At 45.5% G+C, this 22,417-nt stretch overlaps 1 protein-coding gene across 5 annotated transcripts in view; it reads right to left on the reverse strand.

Moving 5' to 3' along the window:
- Positions 1–22,417, reverse strand: part of COL26A1 (collagen type XXVI alpha 1 chain) — a 137,975-nt gene that overhangs the window by 30,232 nt on the left and 85,326 nt on the right. For all 5 annotated transcript variants that reach the window (XM_056865432.1, XM_056865435.1, XM_056865434.1 and 2 more), the window contains exon 4: positions 3,090–3,151. In XM_056865432.1, coding sequence (XP_056721410.1) covers positions 3,090–3,151 — 62 coding nt within the window. The remainder of the gene's footprint in view (positions 1–3,089; positions 3,152–22,417) is intronic.

Here is a 22,417-nt window from a genome sequence, read left to right on the forward strand (position 1 = left end):
TTGTCCATTCTTTGATCTTTCGCTGAAATACAGAAACCACCCCAAGGGCACCCAAAATCATCTCAAATGCCGAACAGAAACACAGTTCCCTTGGCAGGCCGAGAGCAACCCAAGAGCTCCGCAAGGATAGTGTTGCGGGCTAGAGGGTAATGGAGCTGCCAGTAATTCCAGCTGGGAGATTTGCAGAAACCTCCTTATCTGGGAGGTCAAGGAACGGCCAATCTGGTATCATCAACAAGTATAAAGACTCTCAAGGCCAGCGTGGTGCAGTAGTTAAGGTGTCGGACTAGGACCTGGGAAACCCAGGTTCGAATCCCCACTCTGCCATGGAAACTTGCTGGATGACCTTGGGCCAGTCACGCACTCTCAGCCTTGACCCTGACAAGTATTTGGATGGGAGACCTCCAAGGAATGCCAGGGGTATGTTGTGGGGGCAGGCAATGGCAAACCACCTCTGAATGGCAAACCACCATGAAAACCTACGAGGTCGCCAGAAGTCAGCTGTGACTTGATGGCCAAAAAAAAATAAATAAATAAAAAGACTCTTAACTGTGTGAAAGACCTCAGTCAGGGCAGCTTGTTCCTGGGAGCAGGAAGGGCAAATTCACTCATCCCTAACATAAAATAGTTGATGGTTCCAATCTCAAAGGATAGCAGAGTGCTAAATGTCCTCTCGCCCACTAGTTTACCTACCCACAGACTCTTCTCTAGTTGTTTTTCATGAATCCAGACTCACTTTTGGTAATGGAGCCTGGCTTGAGGGAAAGTGATATTGATTGAAAGTCTCTGAAAGGTAAACTAGAAGGAGAGGGAGGGCTCTGTACTTCTCCCACCTATAGATGACCCCTTGTGGTCTTGGAATCAACCACCCCATCATTCTACATGATTGCGAAAAATTGATTTCAAGACAAAATTTCTGCCACCCCGTGTAATTTGTGCCTCAGATATCATGGATTGCATGAGTTAAGTGCTATCAAGTCACTTCCGACTTATGGTGACCCTATGAATTACTGACCTCCAAAATGTCCTATTGTTACCACCAGCCTTGCTCAGGTCTTGCAGACTGAGGGCCATGGCTTCCTTTGTTGAATCAATCCATCTCGTGTTGGGTCACCTACTGACTTAGCCCAGATGTGTCTACTGGCAACCAGTACAACTCATGGCAGAATGATTTAAATGTGTTCTCCACAGAGAACTTCAACAATTAATCAGGATGTCACATTTGGAACCAACCAGAGCTCCTGAACTGTCTATAAGAGTAGCCCCATGTACAGCATATTACAGTAGTTCAGGAAGGAGGTTACTAGGGCTCTAGATCATTGCTTTGATCTATCTGTACATTTTTGTCCCACCTTTCCTCCAAGAAGCCCAGATGGATATATGTGGTCCTCCTCCTCTCAACTTGTCCTCACAGCAACCCTGTGAGGATGATCAGGGGCCTGGAGACCAAGCCCTATGAGGAACGGTTGAGGGACTTGGGAATGTTCAGTCTGGAGAAGAGGAGGTTGAGGGGAGACATGATTACTCTCTTTAAGTATTTGAAAGGCTGTCACTTAGAGGAGGGTAGGAAGCTGTTCCTGCTAGCAGCAGAGGATAGGTCTCACAATAATGGGTATAAATTACGGGCAGAAAGGTACCAGCTGGACATTAGGAAAGAATTTTTTACACTGAGAATAGTGCCAGCATGGTGAGTGATTAAGAGCGGTGGTTTGGAGCGGTGGACTCTGATCTGGATAACTGGGTTTGATTCCCCCACTCCTCCACATGAATGGTGGAGGCTAATCTGGTGAACTGGATTTGTTTCCTCACTCCTACACATGAAGCCAGCTGGGTGACCTTGGGCTAGTCACACTCTCTCAGCCCCACCTGCCTCACAGGGTGTCTGTTGCGTGCACGGAAATGAAGGTGATTGTAAGCCGGTTTGATTCTTCTTCAAATGGTAAAGTCGGCATATAAAAACCAACTCTTCTTCTTGGTCTTCTCCTTCTTCTTTTCTTCTTCAGCAGTGGACTCAGTTGCCCCTCACTGGCAGTCTTCAAGCAGCGGCTGGATGAACACTTGTCAGGGATGCTTGAGGATGTTCCCCCACTGAGAAGGAGGATGGATTAGATGGCCTGTATGGCCCTTTCCAACTCTATGATACTATGATTCTACGAGGTAGGTTAGGTTGAGTGAGTGAGTGGGCCAAGGCCAGCCAGTGAGCTTCCATGGCAGAGTGAGAACTGGAACCTCTCAGGTCATGGTTTGACAGTCCAACAACTGTGATACACTGATTCTACTTGACCATCTAACAAGGGCTTGGATCTCAAAGCACAGGGGCATTATGAGCATATCTGGGGTGCCAATGTGACTCGCATCAAGAACAGGTTCTTTTCTGTCATGGCATCTTACTTCTGGAACACAACCCCCTTGACTCTTCACCTGATCCCTTTTCAGTATCAGACTAATACCTTTTGATTATGAATTTTAAATTGCTGTTTTAAGTTCCTCTCATGGATGATTCCCCCCCCTACACAATGTTCATATATATATATATATATATATATATATATATATATATATATATATATATATATATATATATATATATATATAATTGTATTATTATTTTATTCTGCAAACTGAGTTGAGCGCTGTTTACGGGGAGAGCACAATAAAAATAATGTTTTAACTAAATTAATATATTGGTGTGTATGTCCCCCTCATTTCACCAGATTGCCCACTTTGGGTACCTCTGTCTTATCTGGATGAAGATTCAGACACAGTCCCCTGAGTTTTCTAAACAGAATGTAAGACCAGTCCTGCTAAATCAGGCCAATAGCGCATCTAGTCTGCATCCTATTTCTCCCAATGTCCAAATAAATGCCCCAGAAGCATCAAGGGATCCAATGGCCAAAGCCTCCTCTTCCTGTTGTCCTCCCAGCAAGTGGTATTAAGACGTATACTGCCTCTGAACATGGAGGTTCCATTTAGTCATCAATAGTCACCAACCAACTTTACCTTCACCTCCATGAATTTGTTTAATCTCTTTTTAAAAATCGACTACAATACAAATGATTTATGATTCTTTTTAAAGGAAATGATCTTACCTTTGCTTCAAGTGTGCTCAACCTCTCGGCCATATCCGTGAGCCTTGTGCAGTTCATACATTCTAGAAAGAAGAAAAGTATTTATCTGTATTTTAACTTTTTTAAAGCACATCAAAAGTCAGAAAAGACCGCTTAGTGAAGGCAAAAACCTGGTAGCTTTCATCAAAACAAAGCTGAAGGATCAGAGGTCTATAATTTAAAAAACAACAACGTTCTATCACTTAAATGCTTTCAAAATAATAAGTAATGAGGAGCCCCATGGCACAGAGTGGTAAGCTGCGTCCCCATCACTTCCGGGTTCACCCCAGAAGGGACATTAATCTCCCCCCTTCAGCTGGTCGACTTCCACCAGCCGGCCAGCTGAGGGGTGGCGGGCAGCCCCCTTAATTGGTGGGCAAGTGCCCACCATTACCTGGTGTCTGGCCACCCTAGTGCCACCTGATCCTTGAGTATGGAGAGATCAGAACTATGGCCTCAGATGTGGTGGAAAGGGCCGTCAAGTCACACCTGACTCATGGCAACCCCATAGGGTTTTCAAAGCAATGGCCTCAGATACCATGAGATTTGTTGATGTAAAGCTAGAATAAGGTCATTTCTCTCCCCTCACCCAATGATTTTCACATGACGAATCTTTCTTTGGATGAGTCCATCCACATGTTGAGGCCTTGTATGTATCACTTTAGGAAGAACCACTAGAAAATCAAGGGTAACCCTAGCAGCCTCTGCTTAAAGATTTATGCTTATCATAAAAACACTGCCTTCCTCTTTGGGCTTTTTGGTTTGGGGAAGTCTCTCTAAAAGTAGGCCCATTCTGGAGGTTTGCCTATTCAGCTCAAGGGTGATATTGATTCAAGAATCATTGCTTCCACCTTCAATTGACTTTGTAATGTCATAGAGACAAATCAGACGGGCTATGCAGCATTCTAGATATCCTCACATCCACAATGTGATCTCTGATTGGTTGGGATGGCCATTCTCTGGAGAAAGACAACCCTTATTGTCGAAGGCTTTCACGGTCAGAGTTCATTGGTTCTTGTAGGTTATCCGGGCTGTGTAACCGTGGTCTTAGTTAACAGATCACTTCAGGATACAATGGTTCCATATTAACATAACACACCCTCATTAGCACATTATCTTGATACTTACAGGACAATGATGAGCACATTACCTTTGATACTTTTTGCAGGACAATGATTCAGCTCAACCCAACCCCTTTCTGACTATATATTACTCTTCCTACACACTTGACACTGAGAGACACTGTCCTTCAGTGTTACTCCTCTGAAGATGCCTGCCACAGCTGCTGGCGAAACGTCAGGAAAGAAAATACCAAGACCACGGTTACACAGCCCGGATAACCTACAAGAACCAAAGACAACCCTGTTCTTAAAAAAAGATGGTGCCGAAGCAGCTGTACATTAGGAAAAGAACAATTAGGAACAGGTAGCAAACATCACACACACAAAAAAATTCAGGGGAATAAATATTTCAGCACCTCTAAAGTACTGTTATTTGCTTCAAAAAATTAAATGGCCAAACAAGAGACACAGGTCTTTTATGCATGGGAGTTTTAACTGGGGCTCGAGGCCCTCTTGTCCCACACTTTTCTGTTCTGAATCCTAAAAATGCTATGAGTGTTGCTGTTTGCCCTGGAGAAAGTCCTGGGGTTTCCGGAGTACTGCAGAATCACCAGCAGAAATCTGGAAGCGTCTGAGTCCCCGCCTCTTGAAAACACTGCTTTGTAATTGGCTGTAGTGCTTACTGTGAGAAAAACATCAACCCCCCCCCCAACAAGCTCCACTCTCCCATGCTTTGGCTTGCATGGAAATGGGGACAATTTGACCCGGGCTAATCTCAGGGGAGAACGAAGAATCTTATTACAACAGGATCAGGAAGATCCGGAGATTTTGCGGGCTGGGCGCAAGCTCATCTCTGAGGGACGGAAAACTCATGCACAACCCCGACGAAAAACTGAGTTGGACCAGCGGAGTAAGTAATTCAAAGTATCCATGCATAAAAGATCACAGTCTTAGTGGGTTTACTGCAATGGGAAATGTTTAGACGCAAAGCTGCCAGACTCTTTATTAAAACTGCAGGACAATAGACGTTGCCACAAATAATGTGTTAAATATTTGTTTTAATCCATTTTAGCATTTTATTCATAGCTTGGCTCTGGGGAACAGGGAAGTCATTTGATCTTCTCTTCTGGAATGAATGAATAAGATCAAAAGCACGCCTTATAGCACAAAGTTCCCCTTCTATATGGTGTAAATCCAGCATCAAAACAGACCAAACAAACCCGCCTGCTCCCTCGGGCCAAACTCGGGCCAAACCCGCCTGCTCCCTCGGGCTTCGATCCCTAGGAGCCAAGGGCAGCCAGAGGAATTGCTGCCCAAAACTGATTGCTGTCAAAGAAGATGAGTGATACCGTTCCCATCTTGATAGCAAATGAGCAAACACCTACATTTTGTCCAAATTGGCAAGATCATTTTTGGGAACGCTTCTCCCCCTGTGTCCACACCCACATGTTTCAATCAGCTGGGGGTGCGTGCATTGGATCCTGCCTATTTTATTCTTTATTTCGTACATTACAAAAATGGACACACCGCTTTGCGATAAGCGGCAATCGACTCCAAGGAACACAACTGGCAAGTTGTCAAAACGTTACACATCGAGCTGAAAAAATAAGATAAGATTGGATTCTTTCATTTACATTCTCCAGTTTTGAAAACAAATAAATAACCCCTTGCGCTCTCATTCTCTCACTCTCATTCACACACACACACATTCCAGTTTTGCTGTTTCTGCATTTGGCCCACAATCTTCATCACTTATCCAGAAAAGAACCTTCTCTTGACTGGCACACAACCACAGAATTGGTACTGTCTGGAAAAATAATATTTAAACAGGAATCCTCATCAACAAGGTCTCTCACATCACAAAAGCAGAAGCAAAAATCTTTTTTCTCATTTTGTCAGAAGAAAAATCAGATCAGAGGGGAACTTTAGGATCTAACCATCAATTCGATCCTCCTCATGTTTTTGAAAGGGGCAGGGAAGTTCTGGGTTCTGATTCAGATTGGAACCACCGTCAGTGTTGCCAACCTCCAGGTAGCAGCTGGAGATCTCCCACTATTACAACTCATCTCCAGCTGATAGAGATCAGTTCATCTGCAGGAAACGGCCACTTTGGCAATTGGACTCTATGGCATTGAAGTCCCTCCCTACGTTGAAGGGATTGAAGTCCCAATCCTACGTTGTGATGTCATGTCCTATGATGCCACTTCCAGGTCAAAGACACATGGGGGAAACTTGAGTGCATCACTATGGAGGCGATTTTCCGGCCACTGTTTCCTCAGTTTTGGAATGGTGGGTAGGGTTGCCAACCTCCAGGTACTAGCTGGAGATCTCCTGCTATTACAACTGATCTCCAGCCGATAGAGATCAGTTCATTTGGAGAATATGGCCACTTTGGCAAATGGACTCTATGGCTTGGGTTGCCAGGTCCATCTTTGCCACTGGTGGGAGATTTTTGGAGCAGAGCTTGAGGAGGGTGGGGTTTGGGGAGGGGATGGACTTCAGTGCCATAGAGTCCAATTACCAAGGCGGCCATTTTCTCTAGGTGAACTGATCTCTATCGGCTGGAGATTGGTTGTAATGGCAGGAGATCTCCAACTGCTACCTGGAGGTTACAATTTCAAAAAGGGGGCACCTCCGTGCCTATACCGAAAGGTTTGAAAATCAGCACTGGAGATCCAATGTACAAAGATATCAAAGTGCTTGTATTGTGCTTAATCAACAATGACATAAGATGTCTTACAAATACATACACTATATACAATACATGTTAGATGCAGTCTCTGTGCAACAGAATGATGCAATCTTGTTGGTATATACTTGTTGCTAATAATGATTTAAAAAGTCCATAAGGTACACATTTTAATAATCCCAAAGATTCACTTAGTGGGAGTTGATGGGGGACAGCCATTTCAAGGTCTTTTCTTCAGCCCCAAATCCATTCAAGTTTATGTTTTCAAGTTAATTTTCTTTTCTGTCTAGTACATCATCAAAAATGGTTTTCTAGTTCCCTGAGGGATACTCCAAAGTGTAGTGTAGACAAAGTGTAGCAACCTGGAGGTTGGCAATCCTATCTATGGCATTGAAGTTCCTCCCCTCCCCAAACCCTCCCTCCGCAGGCTCTGCCCCAAAACCCTCCCGCCGGTGGCGAAGAGGGACCTGGCAACCCTAACCACCGGGTATGTCAGAGAGAGATGGAGAGGAAGGGGGTTGACCTTTACCTGAACACAAAGTTTCATAGATTGAAACTAATCCAGTGAATTTCCTGCATTGTGCAGGGGGTTGGACTACATGACCTGAGTGGTCCCTTCCAACTCTATGTTTCTATGACTGGCCGGTGAAATCAGAGATGGAGCAGAGATCCTACAAGGGTGTGAAGGCAGGGTGCGTTCTCACGCTTTCTCCTCGCTCATTTAGACCCGTTGTGAAAAAGACTCGACCTCCCTTTCTTGTGAACCGGCTTTCCAAAGAGGTCTGCTCATTCCACATTTGCCACCTTCCAAGAGCAGCATTTCACAGTGAAGCTTAGGAACCTTCCTAATGGATTTGGCGCAATATACATTATTTTTTAAAATGTCTGAGAAATTCTTGAACAGCTGGGTCTAAGTGGGTGTGATTGTTTATGAATCCTCTGTGATATTCGCCTCTGGCCTTTTTGGAATGACATTTTATGGAGTTATATTTCAGTTTGGAGAAGGGACCTGGTTCTTCGTGCTTTGTTAGCTGCATCTCTCATAACAAGCAGGATGTAAATGTTTCGAATAAATAAACAAATGAAAAAATCCTTGGCTAACAGTGCAGTCTTAAAGGAGAGTTACACCCTTCCAAGCCCATTCACATCCACAGGCTTACAAAGGTGTAATGGCCCAGGCTAGCAGGGTCAGCCCTGGTAAGTATTTGGATGGGAGACCACCAAGGAAGACCAGGGTTGCTGTGCAGAGGAAGGCACTGGCAAACCACCTCTGTTCGTCTCTTGCCATGAAAACCCCAAAAGGGGTCGCCATAAGTCGGCTGCGACTTGAAGGCATTTTACACACACACACACACACACACACAATGTTGCTTAGGAAGGCACTGTGTAACTCTTATGGTGCTTCCCCCTAAAAACCAAGGCACCAAATGGATCCAGCACAGCACGCACAGAACAGCCAGGGGTCTCCTCTTTAAAAGCAAAACAGAATTCCTAAGCAGAATTGCACCACTCTAAATCCATATAAGTCAATGGCCTTAGAAGGGTGTAACCCTCTTTAGGATTGCATTGAAAGCCACTTTTGAAAAGGCAAAATCGTACAAATGATCAGGTCATGCATAGACTACAACTCCAGAGGACTCCCGAGGTAAGGCTTCCCAACCTCCAGGTGGTAGCTGGAGATCTCCTGCTATCACAACTGATCTTCAGCCGATAGAGATCAGTTCCCCTGGAGAAAAACGGCCTCTTTGGCAATTGGACTCTATGGCATTGAAGTCCCTCCCCTCCCCAAACCCCGCCCTCCTCAGGCTCCACCAAAATCTCCAGGTATTTCTCAGCCCGGAATTGGCAACCCTATCCGAGGTACACAAAGATTAATGACTTTGTAAATTAACCAGAAGGAACAAGAATCAGTTTGACGAGGACTAAGAATGCTCCAAGAGCAGGGTTTCCAGCTCTGGGTTGGGAAATACCTGGAGATTTTGAGGGTGGAGCCTGGGGAGGGCACAGTTTGGGGACTAGAGGGACCTCTACAGAGTATAATCCTTTCCTTTCCTTTTATCCCTTAGAAGCTCCTTGATCCATTGATCTTGAGCAGCATATATCTAGTGTCTGAGGGATATAAGGATCGAAACAAATCTTGCCACTGACAATGTAGCCTTGGGATCCCTATCGCTTAGTAGAAAAGGCATTATGTCAGACACAGAGGCATTAGATTTGTATGTTAAAAGGGGGGAGATAGAGGGGGTTACCGCACTTGTATTCCCTGCGATGCATTAAGAGTTTGAAAATGTTATAAAAAATACTGTTCGCACTTTCTATGTATTCCCACCGATGTATTAAGAGTTTGAAAATGTTATAAAAAATACTGTTCGCACTTTGTTTGGCCCTTTTAGCTGTGTAGACGTCTTCCAACCATTTATTAGCCGTGGTATCCAAAAACCCTTTTAAAGCGATGTTTTTTATAACATTTTCAAACTCTTAATACATCGCTGGGAATACTAAGTGCGGTAACCCCCATAATGTGATCGAAGTTCCTTGTAAAAGTGGCACTCCAAAAGGGCATGAGCTAGTGACTCGATAGAGCCAGAAGAGCAAGGACAGGTCCTGTCTGGATATGGTATATTCAAAATTCTGCCCTGCATAACCATAGAGGGGTTAGCATTCAATCTAGCTAAACAGAAGGCTCTAGAAAGACGAGGAGTTGTCAAATAATATGTATAAGCAGGCAAACCACGTGGTGGTGGTATACAGAGTATAATGACTTAGAGTTGACCCTCCAAAGCAACCATTTTCTCCAGGGGAACTGACCTTGGTCGCCTGGAGATCCATTCTAACAGCAGGAGATTTCCAGGCACCACTGGGGTTGCCAGGTGGTCCCTCTTCAACACTGGCAGGAGGTTTTTTGGACGGAGCCTGAAGAGGGCAGGGTTTGGGGAGGGGAGGGACTTCAATGCCATAGAGTCCAATTGCCCAAGCGGCCATTTTCTCCAGGCGAACTGATCTCTATCGGCTGGAGATCAGTCGTAATAGCAGGAGATCCCCAGCTAGTACCTGGTGGTAGGAACCACAGGGAAGTTGGCAACCCTATCCAGGAGACACTGCATGTTGGAAGCGGCTGAGAGTTTGTTTTTTTTTAAAAAAGAAGGGTAATAAGGAAATTGGTCTGCTAAAGCCCCAAGGAGCTTATACAATCCAAATGGGGAAGATCTGTCTCTATGTTTGAGCGTAATTTCTAAATAGTCTTCTCTTTTCCCCATGATTCCTCATGTCTCCCTAGCTTGTAATATTCTTAAACAATACATGATGTATGGGTGTAATAACCTCACAAGCCAGACATTGTCTCTCTTTTACAGAAAACAACAGCCATATGCATAAATGTTATTATTTTATCTTATTTTTGTTCTTTACTTTAAAGCAGCCCTGAAGACCCACAAAGCCATATGTCAGGATGCAGATATTACAAAATAAATGAACAGATACAACAAACCACATTATGAAACAAGGGCTGAGTCAGAATACATTGTCAAGTTCAGAACATTCAAGTGTCTAACTGCATAAAAGCAAATTCCAAAAGCGTAATTGCACCAGAGAATGAGACAATTTTCAAACTGGGGCCAAGCAAGGAATCACCGGTAAGAGCGAAAGGGAGAAATAGCATGGAAATCTCTCTCTCTTTCTCCCTCTTCCTCTCACACACAAGAAAATACACACACTCACTCCTATCTTTAAGATTTTAAAACCCCATCTCTCTTGTTTTTGTGCTCTCAACAGTACACACCACCTGGTCCATGCTATGGTATATCTTCATTAGGTCATTTTAGCTATTCCTCACCACGCCAGTGGTTAAGAGCGGTGGTTTGGAGCGGTGGACTCTGATCTGGAGAGCGGTGGACTCTGATCTGGTTTGTCACCTTCAGGGCCTCCTTGTGATCTTTCAAGAAGAATCTGAGTATCTACTATAGGGGGGATGCTGGATTAGAAGAAGTTCCTCTTTGGCCTAATCCAGATAATTGTAGGAAATCCAGCTTCTAACCTGGGGGTCTGTAACCTGTGACTCTAAAGCCAAATGTTGCTCAGAAGAATGAGGAGGAGGAGGAGGAGTTGGTTTTTTACCCCAATTTTCTCCATCTTTAAGGAGTCTCAAAGTGGCTTACAAATCTCCTTCCCTTCCTCTCCTCACAACAGACACCTTGTGAGGTAGGTGAGGCTGAGAGAACAGTGACTAGCCCAAGGTCAGGCTTTACGTGTAGAAGTTCACCAGATTAGAGTCCACCGCTCGTGTGGAGGATTGGGGGATCAAACCCGGTTCTCCAGATCAGAGTCCGCTGCTCTTCTTAACCACACATCATGCTGGTTCTCTAAAAAAAGAAAGTAATATCTTTAAGTTAAGGTTTATTAGCGGGGTACCTGGGATTCTAGAATAACCAGTATGTGAAGAGAATGGCAGGTAAAGCTTTTTATTCGGGATTAAAGGGCTTCTTAAAGATGCTTTACATTAAAGGGAAAGACAGATGTTAACAGCTGCCAGGAATCAAAAAACGCCAACCTGGCAACCCTACCTTTAAATGCATAGTCCGGTTACAAGCATTGATGCAGTTGAAATGATTCAGCACCGGCTACCTGGCTTGCATGAAGATTCTGTAAGGTTGCTTTTGGAAGAGGGCCTTTATGGGTTCCTCTTTCACAATGATGCCTCCCTGCTAGCACTTTTACTGGCTCATTATAGAGCATTTGCTGTGAATTTCCCCATCGTTTCTCTCTCTAACGATAAAGGTTTGCTCACCGCTATTCTCCAAACCAATGGTGTGCATATAGTACCACACTAGATGGCGGCATTGACAAACCATCCCCCTTAGTAAGAACAGAAAGGTTCTTAACCGGAGATCATTTGTCTGCAATGCAATCCTAGCACCAAGCCACAACCCTTCCTAACTGCTAGGGATCTGTGGATCCGATGACACCAAAGGAATTCCCCAAGCCTTTAACAGAATTCTCAAAGGGAATTCCTCCAGCAGCTGCAAGATTTACAACTCCGTTCAGCTTCAGTCTGCCGGTCCAATCGCAACGGCGATGCTTGGGGTTACTTTGCTCAATACGGCCCTTGCGTGTCTAATTTTGCACAGATAGATTCGAGTCCAATAGCACCGTAGAGTCCAACAAGTTCTCGGGGTCTCTGCTTTCAGGAGTCACCGTGGTTACAGACAGTGGTGGACTGACCTGGGGGTCAGCTTGCCTGATGGCAAGTGGGCCCCGATGAAATGGGCCCCCTTAAACATTAGACAATATGTTTAAAATGTTAATAACCTTTTAGTAGCCTGAAAATATAATAGACGTTCCAATATTATCGTATGCAACTAAAATGTACGTTGTATTACTAGTTTAATTTTTTTAAAATTAATAAAATCACTTTTCGAGGATACTTCTTCTTCATCATCATCATTCCTTTATTGGCATAAAAACATAATACTAGTATCGACGATACTTTATATTTAAGAATATAATAAATAACTGAAAAAAATAATTCTGAATCGGGTTATGTGAGGTCGACGCCTACTTTATATAGGCGTGGATTTTTACTATTGCGACTGCGCAATGAAGCTTAGCTGGGAATTTTAATTGTACCGTTTTCCCACTGTTGTATTTTTTGAAAATTTTATTTATTTCTTATAAAAATTAAGTGATAGCCTCATAGTTGTGGGTGGGCCCCCTTTGTCTCCTAGCAACCAATATTTTTAGACCCAGTCCGTCACTGGTTACAGAGCATGATCGTGAGAGACGGATCCATGTCTTCTGCACGGCCACAAATCGCTCTCCAGTGGCCCTAGTCCTGGAACCTCAGTTTCTATAACTCAGCGAGCGCCATCCACTCCATTGGGGCTACTCTGGAGTAAATTGGCTGCGGGCGCATTGCAGCCGGTATTCGGTTTCTGCTGAGTCCACACTTTCTTTCTTTTTTCTTTTCTTTTTTTTGCAGGGGTGGCAAAAGACAGACATCCAAACCTGAGCCTCTCAATCCCCACATGTGCCGTTCTTTTTTCTTTCTTTCACAAAACCCCTCTGTGTTTTCGGGTAGCTCATCTGCTTAACAGATGTGCCAGGGCTCCCAGAGTTTTCACTTACAGTAAATCTCCAGATGGTAACCGAGATATGAAGTCTCTTCCTCGGAAACCTTCCACCTCCCCCTAGAAATTCCCTCTGCGTCTTCATTAGCCATTGCAGGAGACCTAAAATATGGCCTCGTATCTGAGCTTGGATTCCCCCCTCCCTTCTGCCTGCTTTTCCAATTGATTTCACATTGCGGCTGTTACCAGGGCCGCTTCCAAAATTCTCAACAAATTTTCCCCCTAAATTTTGGAGGAGGAGGAGGAAGAAGAAGAAGAAGGAGGAGGAGGAGGAAGAAGGAGGAGGAGGAAGAGAAGAAGAGGAGGAGGAGGAGGAGGAAGAAGAGGAAGAAGAGTTGGTTTTTATATGCCGACTTTCTCTGCCACTTTCTCTCAAACCGGCTTACAATCACCTTTCCTTCTCCTCCCCACAACAGACACCCTGTGAGGTAGGTGGGGCTGTGAGAGTGTGACTCGCCCAAGGTCACCCAGCTGGCTTTGTGTGTAAGAGTGGGGAAACAAATCCAGTTCACCAGATTAGCCTCCGCTGTTCCTGTGGAGGAGTGGGGAAACAAATCCAGTTCACCAGAATAGAAGAAGAAGAGTTGGTTTTTATATGCCGACTTTCTCTACCACTTAAGGGAGACTCAAACCGGCTTACAATCACTTTCCCTTCCCCTCCTCACAACAGAAATCCTGTGAGGTAGGTGAGGCTGAGAGAGCTCTAACAGAGCTGTAACTTGCCCAGGGTCACCCAGCTTCATATGTAGGAGTGGGGAAACAAATCCAGTTCACCAGAGTAGCCTCCGTCGCTCATGTGGAGGAGAGGGGAATCAAACCCGGTTCTCCAGATCCGACTCCACCGCTCCAAACCACCGCTCTTAACTACTACACCACACTTTGGGATTATATAGTCTGGTTTCCAAAGTGAAGCCCTGCATTGGAATTCTTTGCGACGCCACCTTTTACTTCTAGATTTTGCACCCAGCAGTTTATCAAAGCATTCAATTTCCTCAATTAGTTTACATCTCCTCCTACTATGTTATCGATGCACCCATGCGCATTAAGAAAACACTGCCAAAAATACAATCTTGATGTGACTGCATATATGGTTTATTAGGATTCTGTTTGTCTGGTGTTTTGCCGATATGCAGGAGCGCACATGAACATCAGTATGACACCACACAGGAAAAAAACCCGGATGCATTCTTATGTATGAAAAACATTGTTTGCACCATTTTGTCAATGCGCACATGTCTTGTGCATTTTGTCAATGCACACACAATGCATGCGCCAGTTCCAGAATTAATTGAATTTGTCTAAAATACTTACACACCCACGTTCCTTCTGACAAAAACGGGGATGGACCAAATAATTACCATATGCAGCTAAATCCTAAAAAAATACAAAAACCCCAGCCAGCAAATAATACAAATCTTAGACATTCTCCTATCTTAATTCGAGCTGAGGAGAAGTGGAATGCCGGGCACAGCAAACCGCAGAGAACAATAAAGGAATGTATTGGGGGAAATTACTTGTTACCCATCTGGAGAAAGTACTGTTACGTATGAGAAGGAAAATTGTGTGGCTTTCATACTTTTACAAAAATTCTAGTGTAGAGATCTAGTGCAAAATAGTGGCTAAGAGATGGGAGAGAAAAGCATGAGGCGGGCACTCTGAACATGCTCAGTGACCGTCTTGCAAGCCACTCCAGGTACTGGAATCAGTTTGGTTGGGGCCAACACTAAGGGATCAGCATTGCTGGGCTCCTAGGGATGCTAGGTCTCTCACTCTGGTGGGAGACCTCCCTCCCAGCAGCCCCCGTCCTCCGCTGCCGCTCTGTAGGGCAATGAGGGAGATTGGAGACGTTCCGATGCTGCAACGTCCCTTCCGGCATGAGCCTGGAAGCGATGTTGTTGAATCAGGGCTCTATGGTAAAACCATAGAGGTTCAGAGAGAACCCTGAGTCTCACTCCAACACACTGATGTCACTTCTGTGTTTGCAGCATTAGAGTGATGCCGATTTACAGGTACCTGCCCCCAAAGCCCGGAAGGAAGGAAGGAAGGAAGGAAGGAAGGAAGGAAGGAAGGAAGGAAGGAAGGAAGGAAGGAAGGAAGAAAGAAAGAAAGAAAGAAAGAAAGAAAGAAAGAAAGAAAGAAAGAAAGAAAGAAAGAAAGAAAGAAAGAAAGAAAGAAAGAAAGAAAGAAAGAAAGAAAGCCTTGCTGGGCCATCAGTCCCTTCATACTTCTAGCAACAAATCCAGCTACTGTCTGGGCATCGTCTCTTATCCAGCAGCAACCTCCAGTGCACCTCTAATAGGAGGCATGAGAAGGACATGGGCAGTTCCAAATTGCCAAGTGCGAAGCTGCTAACCGGCTCTAAGTGCCACGTAGGCGTAGCTTGGGGAAGTAACACCACCAATCTTTGAATCAAGAGAGGGCGATTGAGCAGTCCAAGGCTCTTCCAGTCTGGCCATGTCTTGTTTTGGTCCTGGGAACAGGATCCAAGATGGAGAAACATTCCTAAAAGCTATTTAAAAAAAAAAAAAAAAGGCGAAAAGTTGTTCGAGCACCAGAAGGAGGCAATGACCATTGTACCAAATCAGAATGAGGCTTTAGAAGGGCTCATCCACATCTTTTCTCATCATGTCGTAAAACGTTTCTGGGTATTGGAGGTTTTTAAAGACAGCCACACACATCCTGTGAAAGGTCAGCTTGGAGCCCCATTTTTAGCATTCTTGGAGGCCTTTTAAATGCATGTCTCAGCACAGCTAAATATAACGTTTTTGGCTGCCGTAGGGAATTTCCTTTAAAAAAAAAAAAAAGAGAGCGAAAGAGATCCTTTCACTGAAAAGTCAGTCTGACCCACAGCACTTTTCAACACGATACAATGAATTGGATACACAACAAACACGCAGCGCAAATTAACCACACACAAAAATCACCATCGCAATTCAAATACTGATCCATGCAAAGAGGGTTGATCAAAGGGTGGTACAGGCACGTTCGATCAAATCCTTTCATTAATCTATCAAAATAATAAAGGGAAAATGAGGCAAAGGAGCTGGAAAGGGAGACAACCCTTGAAGGGATATCAGTAGGCTTCCCAGGCCCCGCAGCTCCAACAGCGGGAGCTTTGCGGGGCTGTGGCGAACGTGCGTGGTGTGCCCGCGCACCTGGCGTGGCACGCGCGCACTGAGCGCGACGTGCCTGCGTCGCTTTCGGGTCTACCCGGAAGCGACACGGACACTCTAGCAATCCCAGCACAGCCAAGGTTGCCAGAGCGTCCGCATGCAGGCCTGCTGTGCCCGCTGGCCCTCAGCGGGCAGGCCGGTGGATTGGCGGGATTTTACCTGCCACCACTGGGCACCTGGCAACCCTAGACAGGACTAATGGTCGATCACCTCTCTCTCTCTAACACAAGACCTGTTGGGAGCCCAGGCCGAAACTTGAGAGGATCTGGGTTTACCTTATATTGGAATGAGCTTTTTTTTAAAAAAAGTAATGAGAAAATGCACTTTGGGGTCTTTTACCTTCAATCCTAAGAACACTTAGGGATGTTTAGCTTGAAAGAGGGCAGTTAAGGGGAGACACGATAGAGGTCTATAAAAGTATGCATGGTGTGGAGAGAGTGGACAGGGAGAAGCTTTTCTCTCTCTCTCAAAATACTAGAACGCGGGATCAACCGCTGTAGCTGGAGGGTGAGAGATTCAAAGCAGGTAAAAGGAAGTATTTCTTCAAACAATGCATAGTTAAATTGTAGAACTCCCTGCTCCAGGATGTAGTGATGGCTGCCAACTTGGAAGGCTTTAAGAGGGGAGTGGACATGTTCATGGAGGAGAGGGCTAACCATGGCTTCTAGTAAAAATGAATACTAGTCATCATGCATACCTATTCTCTCTAGTATCATAGAAGCATTCCTATAATATTAGGTGCTGTGGAACAAAGGTAGGATGCTGCTGCAGCCGTCTTGTTTGCAGCCTTCCAACAGGCACCTGGTTGGCCACTGTGTGAATGGACTGCTGGACTTGATGGCCCCTGGTCTAATCCAGCATGGCTTTTCTTATGTTCTTATGAACACTTTCCTAGGAGTAAGGCCTATTGCCTGGCCTGGTTAGCTCCTGGCTAGCCTGATCTGGCCAGATCTCAGAAGCTAAGCAGGGTCAGCCCTGGTTAGTATTTGGATGGGCAATGTCCAAGAAACACCGGAGTCATGACACGGAGCCAGGCAATGGCAAACTACCTCTGTTAGTCTCTTGCCTTGAAAACCCTACAGGGTTGCCATAAACCAGCTGTGACCTGACGGCACACCAAACAAAGCCCTATTGAATGACATGGAACTTACTTCTGAGTGGACCTGCTCATGATTTCCTCCTTTGCCACTGCACCAGTCTGATGGTACAGAGACTCTGTCCCAGACCAGCTCCATTTAGACCCGTCATGTAATCCAAGCCAACAGACTACAGTTGCCAACCTCCAGGTACTAGCTGGAGATCACCTGCTATTACAACTGATCTCCAGCCGATAGAGATCAGTTCACCTGGCTGCTTTGGCAACTGGACTCTATGGCACTGAAGTCCCTCCCCTCCCCAAACCCTGCCCTCCTCAGACTCCGCCCCAAAAACCTCCCGCCGGTGGCGAATAGGGACCTGGCAACCCTACAACAGACCAGGATGTGGTAGTGCATCCCCAAACTTGTCAACTAGGGTTGCCAGGTCCCTCTTCTAAACCAGCGGGAGATTTTGGGGGCGGAGCCTGAAGAGGGTAGGGTTTGGGGATGGGAGGGACTTCAATGCCATAGAGTTCAATTGCCAAAGCGGCCATTGTTCTCCAGGTGATCTGATCTCTATCGGCTGGAGATCAGTTGAATTAGCAGAAGATCTCCTGCTACTGCCTGGCAGTTGGCAACCCTAATGTCAGCAGATCTATCCAGCTGTTTCAGGACAGGTTTTGCTGAGCGTGGCAAAGGGCACGGGGATGTTGATCTGCATCACCAAACCGCTCTTGCGAACTGAGGACCTCTGGGAGTTTATCTATTGTCTGACAATCAGCTAAATTGAACCTTCACAGGCAGAAGATCTCTGAATACCTAATAGTGGTGCTGGGGGAACAGGAGGAAGGGGCTACTATCTCCCTGGGACAGACCCTTGCCCCAGTTCAGGGACACAGCAGCTATACTGCATACAAAATTTCCCCAGGTCAGTTGACAGCATTGCCCGTTAAAGAGTCTCATGCAGCAGATACTGCAGAAGTCCCCGAATTAGGGCTAATCAGAGGTATACTGCCACTAAATATGGAGGTTCTGTGCCATGAAGTTGTCTAATCGCTTTTTAAAGCCATCTCGGCGAGCCGCTATCGCTGCCTCCTGCGGCGGTGAGTTCCGCAAATCCTGTGCGTATGGTTTTTAAAAGTGCTTCCTTTTCTTCTGTCTTGCTGCTTATCTTCACAGGGGTGCCTCTGAATTCCAGGGTTCTGAAAGAGGGAGGCAAATATTTGTATCCCTGCAATGTTTTTCCCCCCCTCGGCCTTAACTGAGAAAGGCTGAGAAAAGCGTCCGGTGCCTTACCTAGAGGCAAAACTTGGAATAACCTCCCCCCCCTCCAAAAAATTGGTGTTTGCGTTTAAAAAATATTTTAAAAGACCTTGTGCCCATTCCAGGTATTCCATCCAATGCTCAACTAGGAGAAACATATTCCACAGAAGTGTATAAAGACGGTATTTCTGCAAGATTCCTTGAAACTGCACATCCGGCTTCCCTTGGCTGACACCCGCTGCATTTGGCAGGTGAGCCAAAAAGCTGGTTGGAAAGAAAGCCGTATGCGTTATATGTTTCATAAATATTTCCCTTTTTAAGAAAGGAAAGAAAAAAGAAAAGAACCCTGGATTATGAGATAGTCCCGAGGAAAGGATGCCAAAGTAGTAATACCGTTTAACTTGGAAACAGTATTTCCACCTGCTTGGGGCAGCCTACTATTTTAAGCTTCAGTTTATATTTATATTATTGCGGGAGCCAAGCGCATGACTATACTCGCTGTCAATTAATGCAAGTTAATTCAGTTAAACTGAAGGAACTGTACGGGCTTCCCTCAAGGGAGCGCCTCCCAGGGAATCTATGAAACAGAGACATCGGCCATTGCTTTATCCCTCCTCTGTACCTTGCGCAGGGAACCATTCACAGTGTTTTGCCCCTGTTTTAACAAACTTGTAAGGTAAGTTTGGCTCAAAGATCAACCTAAGCAGACAATGTAAGTTTCAAGCTGAGCGGGGATTCAAACCTAGATTTCCCCAGTCCAAATCCCCAACGTTCAGTCCTGGAGGGTCAAATGTGACTGGATCTTAGCACTTTTTCTTTTCTTTTTTGCTACTGAAAGAAGAAGAAGAGTTGGTTTTTATATGCCGACTTTCTCTACCACTTAAGGGAGAATCAAACCAGCTTACAATCACCTTCCCCTCCCCTCCCTACAACAGACACCCTGTGAGGGAGGTGGGGCTGAGAGAGCTGTGACTTGCCCAAGGTCACCAAGTTGGCTTCACGTGTAGGAGTGGGGAAACCAACCTGGGTCACCAGATTAGAATCCACCGCTCACATGGAGGAGTGGGGAATCAAACCCAGTTCTCCAGATTAGAGCCCACCGATCCAAACCACCGCTCTTAGCCACTACACCACACTGGTGTAGTAGAGAGATGGCAAGTAGAGAGATATGGCACTGAAGGTGACAAACCACCCCCACACACACACTGTTTTCCCAATACAAATTGCTCCCCCCAACTTTCTGTTTGCCCCATGTGAGGGAGGGAATGCAGATAATATACTGATCCCTAGATTCGAGTCCAGGAGCAACATGAAGACCAACAAGATTTTCAGGGCAGCTTTTGAGACTCGAAACCTCATACCCCGAAGACCTTGCTGGTCTCTAAGGGGCTACTGGACTCAAATTTAGCTATTCAATGGCAGACCAACATGGCTCCCCTCTCAAACTGTATAGATCCTTCTATTTCCCCCCATGGATAGGGTTGCCAGGTCCCTCTTCGCCATTGGCAGGAGGTTTTGGGGATGTCACCTGAGGGGGGCAGGTTTGGGAAGGGGAGGGACTTCAATGCCATAGAGTCCAATTGGAAAAGCAGCCATTTTCTCCGGGTGAACTGGTCTCTATCGGCTAGAGATCAGTTGTAATAGCAGGAGATCTCCAGCTAGTACCTGGAGGTTGGCAAGCCTACCCATGGGACAAAAATAACAGTTTTTGTGGTGGGAGTGCCAGTAGGGGTCACCACAGATGTTTCGACCTACAAAATAATGCGAGGATCAAATAACTAGTCTCCCATGTCGTATCTCATTTCTTTCCTAGTAAAGCAAAATGGATGGGAAGCCGAACTTTAGCAAGCAGATTGCAATTAAGGCCAAGATGGAATTGAACTCCCAAGAAGCCACACTTGCCCAAGGTCAGCCAATGAGTTTCATGGTTGAGCTGGGATTTGAACTGAGATCTCCCCCTTCCAAGCCCCCATACTCAAGCCAATACATCACACTGGCTCCAAAGACTGTGCTACTGGGGCTGGACTGAAACTCGGGCAATCACAGAGCCAAGAGGAACATATCGTCTTCTTTAATTTAATTATCTGGAGAAAACTTAAGTCCATCTCTCTGGCAGCTGATTTACCTTCCTTTTCACATTTGCACGGTTGCCAGCCTGGATCCCGCTGTCATTCTGTATCTCCGTTAGCGAGCTAACAAACTTGCAAAAAAAAAAAAAAAAAGCAGCTAGATAAAGCCTTGCCAAACCATTCCAGTGCGCTAAAATCAGCGCTACCCGGGAAGACAAATGAAAACGCGAAAGGGCACAAAAGAATTTTAACTTCCATTGCCAGACAGTTCTTCCAAAATAACCCGGCCAAAAGATGAAAATGAATAAAAAATCCGATCCCTCGGAATAAACCCCTTTTTTGTTTTGTTTGTCTGAAAAGTGGCAGGCTAGTGTCTGTGACGGCTTTTCCAGCTAGCCGACATCCTCGGCAGCCTGTGCTCCAGATACTTAATCTGCTACCGATAAAATATTAGTCGCTTGCTATCCTGCTCCAATCTTACAGGAAGACATGTTCGAGAAGACGTATTGTCTGAGCTCAGGGTTTTGATCAAAACCATATGAGTGCACGCAGCCCCAGGTTCTGGTCATATGCCAAAACACATAAGCAGAACATTACAACAGTGTAAAATGGTACCGTTGGATTAAAAATCAGGTTGGGGAGGGGAACGGTTACCTTTAGAAAATTTTCGGTGGGTAGCTGTGTTCGTCTGCAGTAGAACAGCTAAATTTCAGTCCAGTAGCACCTTAGAGACCCACAAGATTTTTGGGCTATAAGCTTTTGAGAGTCAAAGCCCCTTTCGTTAGATACACGAGTCGTTCACGCATGGGTACTTTCACTGATGTTTGCCCTCGGTCTGTCTCAGTTGTTCCTTGGAGTTAGGCTCAAAAAGGTTGGGGACCTCTGTCTCAACTGATCAGCATTGAAACATTAGAACATTAAGAGAGCCAGCTTCATGTAGTGGTTAAGAGCGGTGGTTTGGAGTGGTGGACTCTAATCTGGAGAACCAGGTTTGATTCCCCACTCCTCCACATGAGCGGCGGAGGCTAATCTGGTGAACTGGGTTGGTTTCCCTACTCCTACACATGAAGCCAGCTGGGTGATTGTAAGCCAGTTTGATTCTTCCTTAAGTGGTAGAGAAAGTCAGAATATAAAAACCAACTCTGCTTCTTCTTCTTCTTCTTCTTCTTCTTCTTCAGCGCTTCGCTTGCACAGTGCCACGTACAGTCCCTTCTCCACTGCTTTACTCTCCCCCTTATCCTCCCTCTCCGCTACTCTCTTCTCTACCTGAAAAATATTACAAATTAGGCAACAGTCTTCTGAAAATATCCAAAGGGGATTCTCTGGTGGCTGCTATCATTCACAAAGGAATGCCCATGTGCCAGTGATCTTTGACCGCAGCTAATGTTCCTGCCAAAACTCTCAGGTTACCTGAAAATCATCACGAGTCTCCAGGGAGGCGAGTAACAGCTGCTGGGCTTGCAAAGCCAATTCCTGCCGTTTACGTCCCAAGGTAACATACTCGAGCCTCTGCCTTCCCATAACGATTTGGAAATACAATAAAGCATGTGATCTGGTGTCTGGGGTTTCCAACGAGGGAGGGGGGGGTCTTGAGCAACTAGACTAGGGTTGCCAGATCCCTCTTTGCCATTAGAGGGAAGTTTTTAGGGCGGAGCTAGAGGAGGGCGGAGTTTGGGGAGGGGAAGGACTTCAATGCCATAGAGTCCAATTGCCAAAGCGGCCATTTTCTCCAGGTGAACTGATCTCTATCGGCTGGAGATCTCCAGCTACTACCTGGAGGTTGGCAACCCTATCTATGGCACGCTGGCTGTAGCAAGGGTCTAGTGTAGCTTTGATAGAGTGCATAAAGTATATATA

The sequence above is a fragment of the Euleptes europaea genome, chromosome 19 (genome assembly GCF_029931775.1).
Source record: "Euleptes europaea isolate rEulEur1 chromosome 19, rEulEur1.hap1, whole genome shotgun sequence".
NCBI classification, from domain to species: domain Eukaryota; kingdom Metazoa; phylum Chordata; class Lepidosauria; order Squamata; family Sphaerodactylidae; genus Euleptes; species Euleptes europaea.